The 16,957-nt window shown below is 47.1% G+C and overlaps 1 protein-coding gene across 1 annotated transcript in view; it reads left to right on the forward strand.

Annotated features, from left to right (window-relative positions):
- The first annotated feature begins 832 nt into the window (after positions 1-832).
- SLC9C2 (solute carrier family 9 member C2 (putative)) overlaps positions 833-16,957 on the forward strand; it is a 66,761-nt gene continuing 50,636 nt past the window's right edge. Inside the window, exons 1-8 of the mRNA XM_036272980.1 lie at positions 833-1,030; positions 1,959-2,161; positions 4,017-4,117; positions 5,998-6,126; positions 8,596-8,761; positions 11,039-11,155; positions 12,326-12,487; positions 15,526-15,625. Coding sequence (XP_036128873.1) covers positions 2,026-2,161; positions 4,017-4,117; positions 5,998-6,126; positions 8,596-8,761; positions 11,039-11,155; positions 12,326-12,487; positions 15,526-15,625 — 911 coding nt within the window. The 5' untranslated portion in view covers positions 833-1,030; positions 1,959-2,025. The remainder of the gene's footprint in view (positions 1,031-1,958; positions 2,162-4,016; positions 4,118-5,997; positions 6,127-8,595; positions 8,762-11,038; positions 11,156-12,325; positions 12,488-15,525; positions 15,626-16,957) is intronic.

Raw genomic sequence — 16,957 nt, forward strand, 5'->3', positions numbered from 1 at the left:
ATGTTCATTTGTTTACATTTATACTGTATTTGTTTTTTAGTGATTAGAGTTGAGGCAACACTATCTAAGTTAAACATCACAGAATTGGGGGTGCATTTGTTCTATGAAGAGTGGGTGAGATTGTTTCTTTAGACTGAGGACCAAAAGCCAATGAAAAATAGGAGTCAAGCCCTGGCCGGTTTGGCTCAGTGGTTAGAGCGTCGGCCTGCGGTCCGGAGAGACCTGGGTTCGGTTCCCGCTAAGGGCACGTACTTCGGTTGCAGTTTGTCCCCGGCCCTGGTTGGTCGTCGGTGGCAGCCACTCGATGTGACCCTTTCACATCGATGTTTCTCTCTCTCTCTCCCTCCCACTCTATCTGTACAAAAAATGGAAAAATGTCCTCGGGTGAGGATAAAAAAAAAAAAGGAGTCAAGGAGGGAAATGGGAGTAAGAGACTCCCATTGAAGGGGAAGGAGTGGTAGAAAGAGAAAATGAAAAAGGATGAATGAAAAAGAGCTCGGGAGACAAGGCAGTGTTGAAGAGGGTTAGTGTTGAATAAAGAAAAATAGAGTGTATATTTTTAAACATTTAGCAGGAGGTTCTGTTTAAATGGTCAGTGACCGTTTCAGCTGTTAGGCTAGGCAGTGAAAATCAGTTAAGACAGTTGTTGATACAGTCACAGCCTGAGCAGGAAGAAATGCAAGCTGCCCTGGAACTGGGTCACTTAGCTGTTTCTGGATTGGACGTGGGGATGATATAGGTAGCCAATCAGAATGAAAATGAGTCGGCAAGAAACCAATAGGAAGTAGGCATGGAAATGACTTTCAGTGTGGTATCAGTTGGCAGTACTGACCCTGGCAAACAGACGCAGAGCCCAGTGAGTGCGGTTCTTTGTGGTTTTCGACAGCCTCCATCGGGATTTCAATTCGGAGCCCCCTGAGCCTTGGAAGAAGACACCCCTCGTCTTGGTAGTTTGGAGAAGATTTGAGGGTGATGCTGTAGTGAAAAGTGGCGACAGCAGGATGTGAAGATGACAAGGACCTGAAGACAGGTGAAGTGATTTGAAGACGTAGCATTTGAAATCTCATTTCTTGCCCAGCCTCTGCTTCCCACCAGAATCATTGTGTTTGTAGACCAGACAGGTGCAAAACAAAGAACCAGAAATGAGCTCTAAATATTATTGGGGATACTTCAGGAACCTCTAGGAGTCTTTAGGTCAAGACGAGCAACAAGGAAAAATAAAACAGAAACAGTCCTTCTCAGACTGCCCCCAGTGGCTCTGTCCTACATGGGGCACCAGCACAGGGGGGGTGTTGAGACTGAAATCCAGCCTTTTGTTCATGTGTGGCCCTGTGCCCTGTGGTCAGGAAAGGAGACTTTTTCAATTCATTCAAAGACAGCACATGATCAAACCTTAACTTGCATCTTTTCCTTTGTCTTCATGTTATTCACCCCCTTGCCACCCCCACCTAACTGGCGTGACCCAACTCTGATCTCATTTCCTGTTTGTCATTTTGGTTTTGGAGGGTCCTGGAGAGGAAAAGGGCACATGGGATTGCAGAATGATGAGAGAGGGCCCCCTCAAACAGTTCAGTTCATCACATATGTAGGGACAGCCTGTTATGTGCCAGGTACTGTGTGCGCAGCGTTCGTAAAAATTAATATTCAGCCCTAGCCCTCGAGAAACCCACTGTCCAGTGGGGAAGGTGAGCAAACACATTGCCATGTGGGACACGGGGAAGTGCAGAGATGCACACAGCCCCCACCCCCACCCCGCCCCCACAGTGCATGTAGCATCTCAGGAGCGCCTCCTGCTGTTTGCTCGCTGCAAAATGTTCCAGGAGCCTGAGCTGCACCAGGAGGTACGGACCAGTGCCCTGGGGCACGAAGTGTGCTCAGATCTGAGTGTGGTGCTCTCTTTGGTGGAAAGAACGTGTGTGCGGGCAGGTCTCATGTTCCCCTTTCTGCGTACATCACAGGTTGGTCTGCAGTTGTGCGTGTCGGGAATAACTCTGATGACTTCCTCAAGGAAGGACTGAAAAGCAAATGGCAAAAACAAACTCTTCCTTCTGGGGGGAAAACGAAGGGCACAAGCCTGATTTAGTCTGTGGAAGGCCAGCTGAGAGCATTTACAGTCATGGGCATTTCATAGCCGTCATGTGTTTGACGGTGGTTTTCGGAGGTAGGTGGCGGCTTTCACCTCTCGTCTTCCCTCTGCCCTTCCAGCCTTTGTCTGTGCAGGAAGCGATCACAACTACATCAGAAGAAGGGGCCCACGAGAGCGTAAGACGTGGGTGAATGCTGTCAGCCTCGCTTCATTTAATTACAAGTAGCGTCTACCCCGTGTTCCTCCACTCGGGGCCCTTGGCTGAGCACGGAGCATGGTAGGCGTAGAACGAGACTGCCCTTGCCCAAGGAGCCCTCTCGTGGGGGCAGTGGGCAAACACATCATTTCAATGCAGTGTGTGTAGGATCACTGAAAGGTATGGTCAACCATCTCTTGTGAGGCAAGAGCCCTAACACTGCTGGCCTGCCCAGCCAGGCCTTACCTGGCCCAAATGGTTGGAAAAAGGAGAGGGCAATCAGAGCCAATGGAACCTAGACACGCAATTCGCAATTTGCATAGCTGGGCTCATCAATTTTGTCTGTTCCATTACGTGAAAATGAGCCACCCACCCCGAACCCTACTGAGGAATTAAGAAAGGCTTCATATGTAAGGGTCTGTTCAACAGTGATGAAGGATTCAGGAGGTATAGCGAGCGGTCTCCAAGCAGATAAAACAACATCGGAAAACGCAGGCACTTGGTCCCACCATCCAGTGCTCACAATCAGAGAAGTTCCTAGTCCCCTTTGAAAACTTTTATTTGGGGAAAAATGTCAGCTGTTTTAAAATCCTTTTTGGAACTCGAAGACTATAAAGAAACAATGAAGCAACTGAACATAAAATCACCTTCACTTTATTTCATTGTATCGGAGTGAAATTGCTTTCCCTGGGGTCTTGAAAACTCTCACTAATGACCTTGGTCCCTGTTGGTCCTGCGAGGTGCTGGTGACCATGAACTTCACTGGTTCCAGGTCTTTGACGACTTCACAGACACACGTGTTCCAGCAGTAAAGGGCATTGCAGAGAGAAACACTTCTCGGTCTGGCCTTATGAATACGAAGTATTCAGTATTTACAGGTTTGGCTTGACCTGTGGCTGGACATCAGTAAATGCAGAGTCTGGGACCCCAGCAAACCTTGCTCAAGGCCTACATTAACTGGGTTAGAGTCTATAGATCACTTCTGGAGGGAACGAATCTTAGGGCAGACAGTGTGTTTCTTTTCTTTTTTCTTTATTGATTTTAGAGGGAGAGGGAGGGATAGAACATCAATGAGAGAGAACATTGGCCGCCTCCTGCACGCCCCCCACTGGGGATCGGGCCCACAACCTGGGCATGTGCTCTGACCGGGAATCGAAACGGTGATCTCTTGGTGCGGGGGTCGACGCTCAACCACTGAGCCACACTGGCTGGGTAGGGCACAGAGTTTCAAGGCACGGAAGTGCATGTGGACAGAGAATTAACAAGTATCTTTTGTTACTGGTCCCGTGAAAGCAGTTTTCACTGTGGTTAGAACTCCGTGAAAAGACTGTGGCTTTCAGTGAATCTAGAGAATCTCTGCTGGGGTAGTTCTGGTGAGTAATTACTGATATCAAGTGTCCTGGGAGATACGGAGTTCGGCTTTTCATAATGTCTCATCAGTAGACCCATAGGTCAGTGACACGGGGTGGGCAGATGGGAGGGTTTCGGCCCTTGGAGGTTTTCCAGGCTCACCTGTAAGACGCCTCGTCATGTGCGTCTCCTACTGAAGAGGCCGCATTTACAATGAAATGACACTCAGAGGAGGTTTGGTTGTTTTTTTTTCCTGTTAATTATTTATTCATAAGGAGATGACACTCAGAGTAAATTTAACATGAAATAACTAGAGAGAGGGGATAAGAAATTGTTTGGAGACTCTACATGACATCTAAATAACATGTACATTTATTTCTTTAGGGTTTATGAGGTCCTTTTTAAAGCTTTCTGAAGTTACTGCCTTGACAGTCCTTTCTGTACTGGGATTTGTGATGGGAACTCTGGCCTACCATTTTATTCAGGTAACATACGTGCCTAAGTCAGAGAAAAATGAAAGAACAGAGACCCCCAAACAAGGTCCGCTCCCACCCATCCCTGAATGTATGGATTTTTGAAAGTGTGAATTAGCTGCTGAAAAACATTAATCTGGTAGCAATATTTTTTTGAAAGGGAGAAACCATACAGTCAAGGAAACATAAATGAGAGATGCCTACGAAAAGCACCCGTGTGGAAGTGTAGACCATTCGACTGCATCCTTGGGTTCTTCACTGCCTTCCTCTGGAGTCGGCCCTGGTTTCCTTCCCCTGGTCACGTGCCGGCTTCTTCCGTGCTGTTGTCTTCAACCCGCGGAGACTCTGGTCGCAAAAGCAACTGTGGCTGTCCTGATGAAGCGTGGTTCCTCTTTTCTGACCGCCAGCCTCATATACGATAGAGTATAATAGAAATGTATAGGACAAACACCATATGTAAAGTAGACACAAGAAAAATGCCATTAACTTGTGAATTGATTAACTCGTGATTTCAGACGCACAGCAGTGTGATCGATAATAAGTCGTCTTCACTCATTCTTTTATTTTTTTAAACGTGGAGATGATACTTGTGCCCATCTAGGATGGTAGAAGCCTCGAGTTTCTTTTCTTTTTCTTTTCTTATCTTCACCCGAGGACATTTTTCCATTTTTTGTTTAGATAGAGTGGGAGGGAGAGAGAGGAAGAGAGAGAGAGAAACATCGACATGAAAGGGACACATCGAGTGGCTGCCACCTGTACCACCCAACCAGGGCCGGGGACAAACTGCAACCGAGGTACGTGCCCTTAGCAGGAACCAAACCTGGGTCTCTCTGGACCGCAGGCCGACGCTCTAACCGCTGAGCCAAACCGGCCAGGGCTTGAGTTTCTTTTCTAAAACACCAGCACTGCTAGCTGACATCATTCATTCATCCTCACAGCAACCCAATGGAAGTAGTTACTCTATTCCCATTTTACAGATGAGGGGACTGAGGCACATAGAGGTTAAGTAATGAAGATTGAACTATTAATTGGGCCAAACACCTTTTAGGAGGGAATACTTATGGCACTTCAGTCATTGTTGCTGTATTTTCTTTTCTTTTTTATTTATTTATTTTGGTACGTGCCCCTAGTGGGAACCGAACCTGAGACTCCCTGGTCCACAGGCCAACGCTCCAACCGCTAAGTCAAACCGGCCAGGGCTGTTGCTGTATTTTCCATTCCTTGTACAATGTTCATGATTTGTTTCCTGTATACACAATCTGTATATTATTTTTCTCTACCTGATTCATTGAACGATTTTAAAATCCTAAGCAAATGTCTATAAAATCACAAGTACCTGTGTAAGGTCCCACCCTTTATGCAAATTAGAATAAATATCTAAGAGTCAAGTAAAAAAAACTTATCTGTGCCCTGGCCATTGTTGCTCAGTGGTTAGAGTGTCAGCCTGAACACTGAAGGGTCCCAGGTTTGATTCCCGCTCAAGGGCACGTACCTGAGTTGCAGGTCCGTTCACTGCCCTGGTCGGGGTGTGTGCAGGAGGCAACCAATTGATGTGTCTCTCTCACACTGATAAAAAAAAATACTTATCTGTGACCCACCTAAAATCATCTCACCAATGTTCCACTTTTGAAACGTTGGTGACTTACACAGATAGTGTTCATGTAGCCCAAGCCCGCACAATTGTCTGTGAAATAGGGGACTACATGTAACTCATGTGGACAGTTAGATCAAGAACTCTCTCCAATACCCCCAGGACTGGCCTTTCGCATAATCCCCCATGAAATGCAAATTGGTTTATTCTAAACTTGATGTTGATTGATGCACCATCAACCCAATTTCTGATACTTCAAAATGGCAGCAAACTAATTTCTTGTGTGTTTTTGTTAGTGTAGGTGCATCACCTTGTCTACCCTCTTCTAAGAACGTCAAGTTACGCACTTTATTGTTACGTTTCACCTTTAATTATATTTATGGCTGCCCTGGATGTGGACTTTTATATCCTCAAGAATGTGCTTTGGCAGGTAAGAACACGTTTCAAAATACGTTATGGTCAGTTCTTATTCGTGTTGACAGAGAATATGGTTGTCTATGAAGAAGGTTAGTAATTCACAAATCCCACATTTTTAGTTGTTTTGCCCTCCTCATGCTGCAGAAGCAGTGATTAGAGAGAGGTGAGGGGAAGAAGTGGGGGTGACTGTTTGCTGAGTGACCACTGAACTAGGCAGTGGGTAAATGTCATTGCCATTTGACATGTAAACAGACTGCAAGCCAGGTGAACAGGTGGCAGGACCCGGATTCTAATTCGCAGCTGACTTGATCGCAACTGTATCTGTGGATCTAGTTTTGTTGCTAAAATGTTTTACTTGTGCGCTCGCTCTCTCTCTCTCTCTCAATCTCTTTCCCCCTTAACTATGCCTGCCAGACTATTTTATTTTTCCTTTCAAAGAACATTTATTTCTTTTGGTTTTATTTTGTGTTCCCCTCACCCCAACATCTTGAGTTGGATATTAGTTGTTTGATTTTTTTAGCTCGCTTACTTTTTGTGTTTTGTACAAGTAAAGTTTTCAAATTGTCCTATAACTGCTCTTCAGTGTAATATTCCACGTTTTGATTGTTAGTGTTTTTATTATCATTCCAATCCTACCTACGCTTTATTTTGCTTTTTTCCTTGACCCGTTAATCATTTAGAAATTGTTTTAAAATTTCCAAATATGGCTTGTTGTTATGATTTCTCTCATCACTGTGCAACCAGAGAACGCGCTTTATGTATCAATTCTTGTGATTTGTGGAGATTTGTTTTGCAGCCTAGTGCATGATCTGTTTTCCAAAACATTCTGTGTTTGCTTTCCAAAAATCTGTATTCTGTAACAGTTGAATACAGGGGTCTAAATTTGTTCAGTAGATTGTTTTGTTAATTATGAAGTTTGGTACAAAAGGGAATATTACTCAGCAATAAAAAAGGAACAGAGTATTGCTAGGAACCACATGGAAGAACTTAAATGTGTTATGCTAAGAGAAAGAAACGCAAACTCAAAACCCGCATGTTGTATAATTCCATTCATGCGCCTTCCTTCTAGCAAAGGCAGAGCTATAGGTTGGAGGACAGATCATTGGTTGCCAGGGACTGGGGAGGAGGGAAGAAACTGACTACAAAGGCGCAGCATGGGACATTTGGAGGGGTGATGGATCTGCTCTGTTTGTTTTCTTTAAAAGATTTTTAAAAACTGAGTTTAGAGAAAGAAATAAACATCATTGTGAGAGAGAAACATCAATCGGTTGCCTCCCGCATGCACCTTGACCAGGGATTGAACCCACAACCTAGGTATGTGCCCTGACCTGGAATCGAACCCACCACATTTTGGCGCATAGGATGGTGCTCCAACCAACTGAGTCGCTCTGCTTTGTTTTTGACTGTGGTCATGGCTAAATGACTGCCTGCATTTGTCAAAACTCACATCACTGTACCCCAAAAGAATGAATTTTCCTGTTTGTAAATGAAAGATAAATTTAAAAAGAAAGCAAAGGAAATAGATTTGGGTTTATTTCTCCCATACAGTTTTTGTACTCTGCATTTACCATGCTTTTCCTTTGCTTCCTTCCCTTCTCAATCAAGCTGATTCACTTTTCTTGATGCTTTTTGTCCCTTCCGCTTGTCTAAAGCTTTTCATTGTTATTTCTGTTTCTAAGGCAGTCACTGCTAATTGTCTGTTGGGTGTGCAGTCTCCCTTTCCCCCACTAACAGAAACACCACATTATCCAGCCTCCCGGACATCGGTGGTGGCCTTAGGGAAGTGTGGTCAATGAAAAGTACTACACAGAAGTTTGCGGAGCGAGGTTTCTTTGAGAATGCTGGCATGGTCTTTGGCCTTTTCTTTTCCTTTTCTTTCTACCTGGAGCCCTGCAGGAACACCAAGGGAGCCAGGAAACGTTTTACCCAGAAGCAGAAGTGTGCATGCCATTTTAAGAACATCATTTTGATGTTGAGAACTCTTAAGCAGGAAGAAGAGCCCTGGCCGGCTTGGCTCAGCGGTTAGAGTGTCCGCCTGCGGTCCGGAGAGACCCGGGTTCGGTTCCCGCTAAGGGCACGTACCTCGGTTGCAGTTTGTCCCCAGACCTGGTTGGTCGTGCGGGTGGCAGCCACTCGATGTGTCCCTTCACATGGATGTTTCCCTCGCTCTCTCTTCCTCTCTCTCCCTCCCACTCTGTCTGTACAAAAAGTGGAAGAATGTCCTCGGGTGAGGATAAAAAAAAAAAAAAGCAGGAAGAAGAACAAGAAAGATTGGGGAACTGGCCCTTCAACAATAAGGCAGACTCTCATTTGTTTGGAAGGGATGGTTTCTTTGAGGCAGGTGAACAAGAAACTACCTTTTCAAGTTCTCTTCCAGAGGAACGGTGTAAAATACGCACCCAGGATCTGATTCCTGCGTGATGCGAAGCTCCGCTGTCTTCAGATGTCGAATCTGATACCGGGTAATGAATTGGTTTCACAGGTCTCATTAACTGGATTCATCAGCTTCTCCACGGCGTTCATCATAATTGGATATGTGGTCACGAAATTCAATAACCATTCGTGGGATCTGCAGTGCAGCCTGCTCTTCAGCATGACCCTTGGCATCACGGACTCGGTTCACTCCGTGAATTCACTGAAAACCATCGGTGAGTCGGGCCGACTCCTCTCTCATCGTGAAGATCTGAGGACAGCCCTGGCCGGTTTGGCTCAGCGGCTGGAGCGTCGACCTGCGGTCCGGAGAGACCCGGGTTCGGTTCCCGCTAAGGGCATGTACCTAGGTTGCAGTTAGTCCCCGGCCCTGGTTGGTTGTGTGGGTGGCAGCCACTCGATGTGTCCCTTTCACATCGATGTTTCTCTCTCTTTCTCTCTCTTCCTCTCTCTCCCTCCCGCTATATCTGAACAAAATATGGAAAAATGTCCTCGGGGTGAGGATAAAAAAAAAAAAAAAAAGATCTGAGGATAAACGGTCTGCCTTTGGTTACATTTTTCTTGCCCAAATGGTGCACCCGGCGGTGTAGATGTCTGTGCTGCTCTTGGCGATGGAGCCATGAGTGACGGAGGGCACAGTGCAGAGGAGGCCACCCAGGGTCTGGGTTCAGTGGCACCCGTTAGGATCTCAAAGGAATTTTTTTTTTTTCCAAGAAGAAAACGTAACTTTTCTAGAAAGTGATAAAAATGAGCATTCTTATTCCATTCCACTGAGTTGTCAGGTAGAAACAGTGTCGTACCCCAGTGAGACGTCTCCAAGGCTTCCCTGCCTTTTCTTGGACTCCGTTTTGGACGAGCTGACCTTGGGCAGGTGCTTGTAGTTTATCTACAGGAAATGGGGTAAGAGTGTAGTCTGGCAAATATGTTACTCGATACAAGGCGACTCCCAGGAGGGTTTGTGGGGGTGTCTCATCTTGCTTGGTCAACTCGGCAATGCGAACACGAAATGGTTAGATGCCATGGTTTCTGTTTTCTTGACTCAGAAATATGTTCCTAACTAACTTTCGGGCATTGATTGTATTTTGTGGAAACATGTTACCTTATGACTGGCGTGGGAGAGCTCCAAGCTTCCCAGCAAGTGATATTCCCATTCTCACACCCACTTGTCCCTACAGGTGGGAAATGGGGTTCGAGACACTTGTGAGGGTAAGATTCTAAGTTCTCAGTCTGGTTCTGCCCTCTCTTCTTTCTCTCTTTTTTCTAAGTACAGTTTTCCTCTCTCTCCTTCCCCTGTCCTTCTCTTTCAGTCATTCGTGTTTGCCCCCGGTTCTGCTCACCTCCGTCTCTCCCTGCTCTCGTTTCTGCCATCCTTGACTCGAAGTGGCTGCAAGGAACTTTATGCTTTAGTTACTTATTGCAGTTTCCACATTAAAAAATGTTTTCAGCAAAGGAGTAGAACAGAAAGTCTTCTATTTCTTGAAAAGAAAACGAGTGAAGGTGTTTGGCTCTTCACTGATATTTTCTCTGTGTCGAAAATGCTCGGGTGGTACACGGGTTCTGGCCCCCATAACCGTTTTCTCCTGGTAGAAGAAATTAGCCTATGCTGGACTTTCATATAAATCAGACCGCCCGACGTGTGATCTTTGTGGCTGGCTTCTTCCACGTAGTGTCATGTTTTGAAGGGTCATCCATAGGTGTAACACGTATCGGTTCCATTGCAGGGAGAGACAGCGATGTTTTATCCACTCCCCAGCTGAGGGACTATGGCTGCTCCCACTTTTGTGCTATTAGGAGTAAGGCTGCTGTGTGCATTCACGTACAGATGTTTGTGTGGACACACGTTCTCAGTTCTCCTTGGTGTGCGTCCAGGAGCAGAATGGCTGGGTCACATTTTGTACTTATTTCTAAAATGTGATTCTTTTGACGTCTAATGATTCATGTTCACTCAGGCTAAATGCGGTGTCCTGGGAAGTGCCTTGTCTCCTTCTGCAGCCCACACCTGGTATGAGTCAATGGACATTCAAGGAGTACTGTGGTTGTGTCCCTTTGTCCCTGGAGAGAGGGACGGCATGGCGGAGAAATTAAAAACTGGTTCTGGTGACTGTCTCACAGACCCATCCCGGGCATGGCTGCCTTCTTTTGTTTCTAGTATCTTCTTTCTTTCCGTGTTTGTGTTTCTTGTGAAAAAGCATCATTTGCCCTGGCCGGTTTGGCTCAGCGGTTAGAGCGTCGGCCTGCGGTCCGGAGAGACCCGGGTTCGGTTCCCGCTAAGGGCACGTACCTTGGTTGCAGTTTGTCCCCGGCCCTGGTTGGGTCGTGTGGGTGGCGACCACTCGATGTGTCGCTTTCACGTCGATGTTTCTCTCTCTCTCTCTCCCTCTCCCTCTATCTGAACAAAATATCGAAAAATGTCCTCGGGTGAGGATAAAATAAATAAATAAAAAAAAAAAGCATCATTTACCATATGAAGTTATGTGTGGCATTTTCTTTCCCAGGCATCTCCAAAATGTATATTGATATCATTCGAGGAGAATCAACCATCATCTGCGGTGTCACGAGCATTCTGTTTGGAATTCTTCGGAACAACATGCAACAGTCGTTGGTGTTTAGGGGTAGGGACATTTTTCTCGTGTCTGCATATTTTCTCAAAGTCACACTTACACGGGGCATCTCAGTTCGGACCGAAATGAAAACCCATTCAAGACGCATTAACTTGACTGCTTTCTCTACACTTGATTCTTGGACCAGTGACAAGAGCACATCAGGCAACAAGAAAATAACTACATGCTATCTAGTTCTTTTCTTGGACACTAAGGGGGAAAGAATGTTAAATTCTTTCATCTCCCTCAATATGCATGTGCACGTGTGTGTGTATGTGTGTGCACGCGTACACACGCGCGCACAGATTTTTTCATCTGGCTCAGATTTACTTCTTTCCTGGGTCAGTCTGGATCTCCGGGGGTGGATGCAAAGGGCTGGCGTGGTCCCGGTGAAAGCAGTATGGTTCAGGCAGTACCCGGCGTCAGGTCCTCCAGCGCTAATTGTCAGATTCGCGCAAGTCAAGTTCACTGGGCTGTGGAGCACGGGGTCTCGCTAGGTTTCCAGACACGGTGTCAGCAGGGAAGAAGAGGGGAGCAATCTCAGCACGGAGAGGCGCAGGCGTCCCCCTGCCGTGGCGACGTGGTAACTGTAGGAGGAGGGAGGGCTGGAAGGAGAAAGGAAGGTCATGCGACAGGGGTCTGGGTGCTTCTCGGAAGGCGTTCAGGATGGGGACTACGATGGCGTAGCCTGAAATCTGCTCACTCACTGTCCCTACTGTCCCCAGTTATTGTGACTATAGAAAATGTCCCCTCTCCATTTCCCAAAGGCCACCCGGGCTGGGAGCAGGGGTCTTAAATGGACTGCAGATGGGCGGAGATCCCGGACGAGGTTTGCTTGGCCCTGACAGTTTATACAACATTTGAATTTGGATGGACATTCAGGTCTCTTCCGGGGGGACATTCACTCTCCAGCTTGTCACAAGCGTGTCACGGAATCCTCCGAAACGGGCCCTACGGGGCGTCTGACCTTGCTGTCCCTGGATGGGCAGACCTGGGACTGCAGACGCTCAGGGAACGTCCCCAGAGAGCCTCCTTGTCAGGCTGTCACAGGAGATCCCTCTGCTGGAGACCCAGGTCCCCGCTCGCCATCTGCCAGCACAGGCCCAAGTGCACAGGCCCAAGTGCCATCCACGAAGGAAACCAAGGTTAGAGTTCAACTTTGTTTTTCTCCTTTTCTTTTAGAGTTCCACGTGATTATGGACTTCTCCTTCCACATGTTGGGAAGCATCTTTTTTGGCTACTGGGGTGCCAGAATCATTCAGTTCATACTGACGGACCTATTTAGCAACACGCTGACGAGCGTCATCCTCTGCATCTCCCTGGTGTACATGACGTTCTACATCGGTAAGGCAGGGACAGCCCCACGAAGCGCTGTCCCCAAGGAGAGCTCCACAGACCTGTGTCCCTTGGCCTTGAATACAGTGGCCTCTCCCCAGCCGCCTCCCCCTTGCTGTGGCCCCTGTGTGGGTCTTGTCATCTCGTCCTTCTGCCACCGCCGGCTCTTCCTTGGTCCCTCTTACCGCCCCCGGAGTGTCAACTCCGAGTCCCTTCCCTTTGCCTTCTTCCTCTGTGGCGACTCGCTTTTTCTTTTTGGGCCCCACCGTGGGACCTTAGTCCCCGGCGGTCCCCGCAGAGGAGTCCGCTCTGTGTGATTCCTGCTCTGACCCTCAGCAACCGCCCCTCAAGGGAGAAAGCTGGGGGACGTGCTCAACAGTCTTTCATCCAACGGGCCCCAGACGGGGGGGGGGACTGTAGCGATGACGGCCCCCCCCCGGAGGCAGGCGGCAGGAAAGGGCAGAGAGGACTCAGGTGCAGCGGGTCCGGAAGGGAAGCAGGAGGGGGGAAGTCATCTGCTGGTCGTCCAGGGGCCGCGGGAAAGCTTCATTGGCCCGACTGGGGTGGCCAGTCCCCGAGAGCCACTGCAACTATGGTGAAACAGGGCGAGGCGGCTGCTGTCGCCTCACACAGCGGAGCGAACCCCTTGCACGAGGGCCTGGGGTGTCCAGAGCGCTGTCCCTCTGCCTCGCACCGCTGCCTGAACGCCGCGGAAGAGCGCCGCCTGGCGGCCGCTCGCTGCCCCGTCGGTAACCGCAGAGACAGCCGAGGGTCATCTTCCCTCGCTCCTTCCCTCCCCCCGTGGGTCTCGATATGCCTTCTGGGAGAGTTTCTTCAACTTGATAGTGTCACTGTTCCCACCAGACGGTGAGTTCTTTGGGGTGGAGGCTCGCTCGCCCCTCTTTTCATTCATTCTCTTTTCCGTGTTCGCCCCAGCCAAGCTCAGTGCTGCCCATTAGGAAGGTAACACGTGCTGATGGGGCAGACCCGTGCTAGTCTGCGCAGAGCTTTGGAGCTGCGCAGACTTGAGTTCGAATCCCAGCTCCGCGATTTATTAGCTGGGTGACTTTGGAATATTGCTTTTCTTTAATCCTCACCCGGGGATACTTTCCCATTGATTGTTAGAGTGGAGGGGGTGGGGAGGGGAGAGAGAAACATGGACTCGAGAGAGACACATCAGTTGACAGCTCTCCTTCTGGGGCACTGAAATGCAGTTTCATATTCTACCATTTGTAGTTTTTAAAAGATTTACTTTTCCTAATTACAAAAGTAATACATGTTTATTGTAGACTGTTGGAAAAATTCTGAAAAGTCAAAGAAGAAAAATAATCACCTGTAAACCCATGTTATAAATGTAACCACTGAGACATTTTGGTGCACACTTTTGCACCCCAGCCTTTGATAAAACACATATAAATGTGCACACATGTATTAGTGTAGGCATTCATGCCATGTACTCCTGTGGCATTGGATGTTGCTGAATAAGACGGCAGCGGTTTGCCCTGGCCGGTTTGGCTCAGCGGTTAGAGCGTTGGCCTGCGGTCCAGAGAGGCCCGGGTTCGGTTCCCGCTAAGGGCACGTACCTCAGTTGCAGTTTGTCCCCGGCCCTGGTTGGGTCATGCGGGTGGCAACCACTTGATGTGTCCCTTTCACGTGGATGTTTCTCTCTCTCTCTTCCTCTCCCTCCCACTCCCCCCCCCCCACTCCACCTGAACAAAAAACAAAAAAATGTCCTCAGATGAGGATTAAAAAAAAAAAAAAAGATAGCAGTGGTTTTAAGATAAAATTGCTCAGTGGTTTCTTCATTGCAGATGTCTCTAAGTAGTGCCTGTTACTGAAATGACTATGATGAGCTTTATAATCTAGTAATACTAATTGTGGGAAGTTGGAAAGATTTTGAGGGACATTTTTCCAGCTTTACTGCCATCGTTACTTACATTAAATTCCGTGTAAAAGTAAAAAGAAGCCTCAAGTGGATTTGAGGGATTAAATAAACCAAAGGAATAATAACACCCTGTTCCAATCAGCAAACAGTATTGCTTTGCTACGCAGCAAAGTGAGCCTGTAAAAACAGATAGCACAATAAGGATGATTGTCATTCATTCATTCCTGTTCCATCCTCACAGCAGGTCTGTGAGGCATCTTCTTGCGCAGATGTGGGATGGAGAAAAGGGGGGTCACATCCCCAGAGGCGGGATGGAGAAAAGGGGGGTCACGCCTTCGGAGCCACCAGCTCTACTCTGCTCCAAAGCGCCTTCCTTCCTTCCTTCCTTCCTTCCTTCCTTCCTTCCTTCCTTCCTTCCTTCCTTCCTGTCTGACATTTATAATTGGAAGCTGATGGCTCTGTGGCCCAGAACTGATGGAATTCATGATGTTCAGACATCCTTCATAGTGGCTCTTCCTGCCTCGACTCCCCTTACACCCCTGTTCAGAGCCCGAGGCATTGCAGTTTCAGGGGCATGTCTATCAGGCCAAAGAAGAGCTGGAGGACCTGCAACCACAGAGTTGGGGGCACAGTAGCCCCTAAACCACCCCCGAGGTACGGGGCAGGGGCTGTTGAACTTATGTTTCTATTAGCCCTGTCCTCACTCTATTACAGGGGTTGGCAGGCCACGGCTGGTGGACCAGATAGTCCTATGTTTGCACAGCCCATGAGCCAAGCACGGTTTTTACATTTTATAGCAGTTTAAAAAAAACTCGAAAGAAACATATTTTGTGGCATGCATGGGAAAATGACTTGAAATTCCAAGTTTGGTGTCCTTATTGATGGGACACTCATTTGTTTCTATGTTACCCCTGGTGGCTTATGTACCACAAGAGCTGAGTCAGGTCGTTTGGAGGGACCACGTGGCCCACCAAGACTAAATGCTTCTAGTCTGCTGGTTTAAAGAAGAGCGCCCACCTCTGGGCTACAGGGTAGGCCAAACCCCCGGAGCAACTTTCTAAGAAACCTTCCTCTTACATTCCCCCAGTCCCTCACTCGAGATGAAGTACCTCTGTGTGCAGATTTGAGTGCAACTAATTGTATTCATTTGTTTTCTCCCTAGTGGAATTTTTTAAAATGTCAGGTATGCTTGCTTTAATCACCGTGGGAATGAACTTAGATTCCTTAAGCTTTAAGCCGAGGATGGAGTTCATCATTACTAAGTAAGTGTCCTCTTGTATACTTGGTATCGATGGCATAGAATTTGGTGTTTAAGTGGTTCTGCCTTCCTGTACACTAGTAAAACTCCCTTTTTTAACTTTTTTCTACCTTTTCAGGGTTTGTTTTTTTACATCCTCACTTGAGGATCTGTTTTATTGGATTTTAGAGAGAGAGGAAGGGAGAGAGAGAGAAACACCAATGAGAAAGAGAAACCTCGATCGATTGCCTCCAGTACGTGCCCCAGCTGGTGATCAAACCCACAACCTGGGTATGTGCCCTGACTGGGAGTCAAACCCGCAGCCTGTTGGTATCTGGGACAACACTCCAACCAACGGAGCCACGTGGCTAGGGCAACTACCTTTTCTTTTTAAATTTACTGCTAGATATATTTAGAAAGAAGGTACCAACAATGATGCACATGAGTTAATAGTCCTGTTCTGAATAACGTACCAGTGATTCTGAGACCATAATGTTTTTTTACACAAAACTCTTTGGTAAACATTGACTTTGAATTGTGGGAAGTTGTAGTAGCGGGAAGGTACAGCTCCAACAAAACTCCCAGCTGCCCTTTTTACCTGGCGATGCAGAGTGTCATGGGGAACCTCTGGACAGAGATAGACCATTTGCCTGTCTACCCAGACGAGTGAGTTAGCCTTTCTCTGAGAGACCGCGAAGCTACAGAAGAATTGTTTGAGTTACTTCACACAAAATCATAGTCCAGTGTAGAAATTCTCACATCATATTATAGCAAATGTTAGAATGAGAAAAAGCAGCCGTCCTGTTTTCCTAGGACGATTAATTTCTTTAGTGCAAAGACTATCCATTGTTCTGAAATTAAGTTCTCCCTATTTTTTTTTTTTTTGGCATTTAAAATGTTCTTTCTCTTGTGAAAGTTTAGTGATAGAAGATGGTACATTTTTTTTTTTTTTACATTTATCTTTCAGCTAGACTGGGATGGAGAGAGAGAGGAAGAGAGAGAGGGGGAAACATCGATGTGAGAGAGACACATCGAGTGGCTGCCACCCACACAACCCAACCAGGGCTGGGGACAAACTGCAACCGAGGTACCTGCCCTTAGCGGGAACCGAACCCAGGACTCTCTGGTCCGTGGGCTGATGCTCTAACCGTTTAGCCAAACTGGCCAGGGCAATGGTACATTTTTTTATAGCTCTAGTTGGCCAAATATTAAAAATTGGCATTTACAACTATGCTAGTTTTAGGTATTTGCAAGTGATACTTTATTGGTATTTAAAGTCCAGAAGCTAATTCATGGAACGTATACTTTTTGTCTGAATTGGGACAGTTTCTTGAGCTCAGTTGTGCTGTCAGCATCA

This window comes from Molossus molossus, unplaced genomic scaffold, assembly GCF_014108415.1.
Source record: "Molossus molossus isolate mMolMol1 unplaced genomic scaffold, mMolMol1.p scaffold_m16_p_20, whole genome shotgun sequence".
Classification (NCBI taxonomy): domain Eukaryota; kingdom Metazoa; phylum Chordata; class Mammalia; order Chiroptera; family Molossidae; genus Molossus; species Molossus molossus.